The 1,145-nt window shown below is 45.2% G+C and overlaps 2 protein-coding genes across 2 annotated transcripts in view; both read right to left on the bottom strand.

Moving 5' to 3' along the window:
- Positions 1 to 1,145, bottom strand: part of parp4 (poly (ADP-ribose) polymerase family, member 4) — a gene marked incomplete in the record, with an annotated part of 45,772 nt that overhangs the window by 11,297 nt on the left and 33,330 nt on the right.
- LOC106530226 (protein phosphatase 1 regulatory subunit 37) lies at positions 264 to 925 on the bottom strand (the record flags this gene model as incomplete). The annotated part of the gene is given in 3 exon segments (XM_014025810.1): positions 264 to 341; positions 499 to 565; positions 639 to 925. Coding segments are annotated over 3 exon segments (432 nt in total), but the record flags the coding sequence as incomplete, so codon positions are not given.

Here is a 1,145-nt window from a genome sequence, read left to right as displayed (position 1 = left end):
TGAATGGATGAAGTGTGAATGGATGAAGTGTGAATGGATGAAGTGTGAATGGATGAAGTGTGAATGGATGAAGTGTGAATGGATGACTGTGTGAATGGATGAAGTGTGAATGGATGAAGTGTGAATGGATGACAGTGTGAATGGATGAAGTGTGAATGGATGAAGTGTAAAGAGTTCTGGACTCCACTGGGACTTGATAAAGCTGCATGTCTGGAGGCAGACAGTGGACCAGCCTCACCCAGAGAACAGATGCCTTTGTTTTTCAGGAACACGTTGGCAAAAACATCTACGTTCAGACGGATCATCTGTCCCAGATCTGTGGTCAACTCCCAGAATCCGTCCTGCAACAGACCAATAAAAACATCCATTCTAGCTTTTAAAGTAAAAACAAACCCTGCAGTCCGGTCCAAACTGGTCCCAGACCTGCAGCAGGTCTGGAATCAAAGACCTGAGTCCCATCTAAGACTCTACAGGCCTCAGTCAGGTTCTGTGTCTCACCGAGCGCTGCAGCTGGAAGATCTTTGTCCACTTCTTCTTCAGCTCTTCAGGATCTGGATCTCTGGATCTACAAGAAGATCAGTAACAATCAGTTCCCTCCAGAAAGCCTTCCTGAGCTGCAGATCAGCTTTCTGACTCACCTGGTAACAGCAGGAGGAAGATCTGCCTCGGCTGGAGGAGGTGGGGGTGGAGCAGGAACATCTTTCACGAAGCTATGTAAAGACACGGCTGAATACATCTGGGGGACAGCCGGAGGACTGGGAGGACCTTCATGGTGGGCTCTGTCAGGTTTGATATCACACGCAGCGGTAATGTTTAGAGGACGGGGACATCTTTCTAAGGAGAGCTCCATGAAACAAGGACCAGAAGGTACAGAATAATGATCTGAGTCATCGTCACGCAGCCTTTCCACCCGGTCAACAGCAGCCTGAGTGGAGACGAAAAAAAACCCTCTGAGTGGAGACAGTTCTTCATAAAACATCTTCAACCTGAGTGTCCATGCTTACTAAACATTAACAAACCTTATTTATCTTTTAGATTTAAATAAATGTGAGCCGTCACATCGAAACGAAGATAATGTCTAAAAGTTGTATATGGTTAAAAAGGTAAATATAGAGTTTTGACTAAAATGTTAACAAAAATTGCAT

The sequence above is a fragment of the Austrofundulus limnaeus genome, unplaced genomic scaffold (assembly GCF_001266775.1).
Source record: "Austrofundulus limnaeus strain Quisiro unplaced genomic scaffold, Austrofundulus_limnaeus-1.0 Scaffold501, whole genome shotgun sequence".
Classification (NCBI taxonomy): domain Eukaryota; kingdom Metazoa; phylum Chordata; class Actinopteri; order Cyprinodontiformes; family Rivulidae; genus Austrofundulus; species Austrofundulus limnaeus.
Note: the sequence above shows the minus strand (reverse complement) of the source record. Positions and strands in the feature narration are given on the sequence as shown.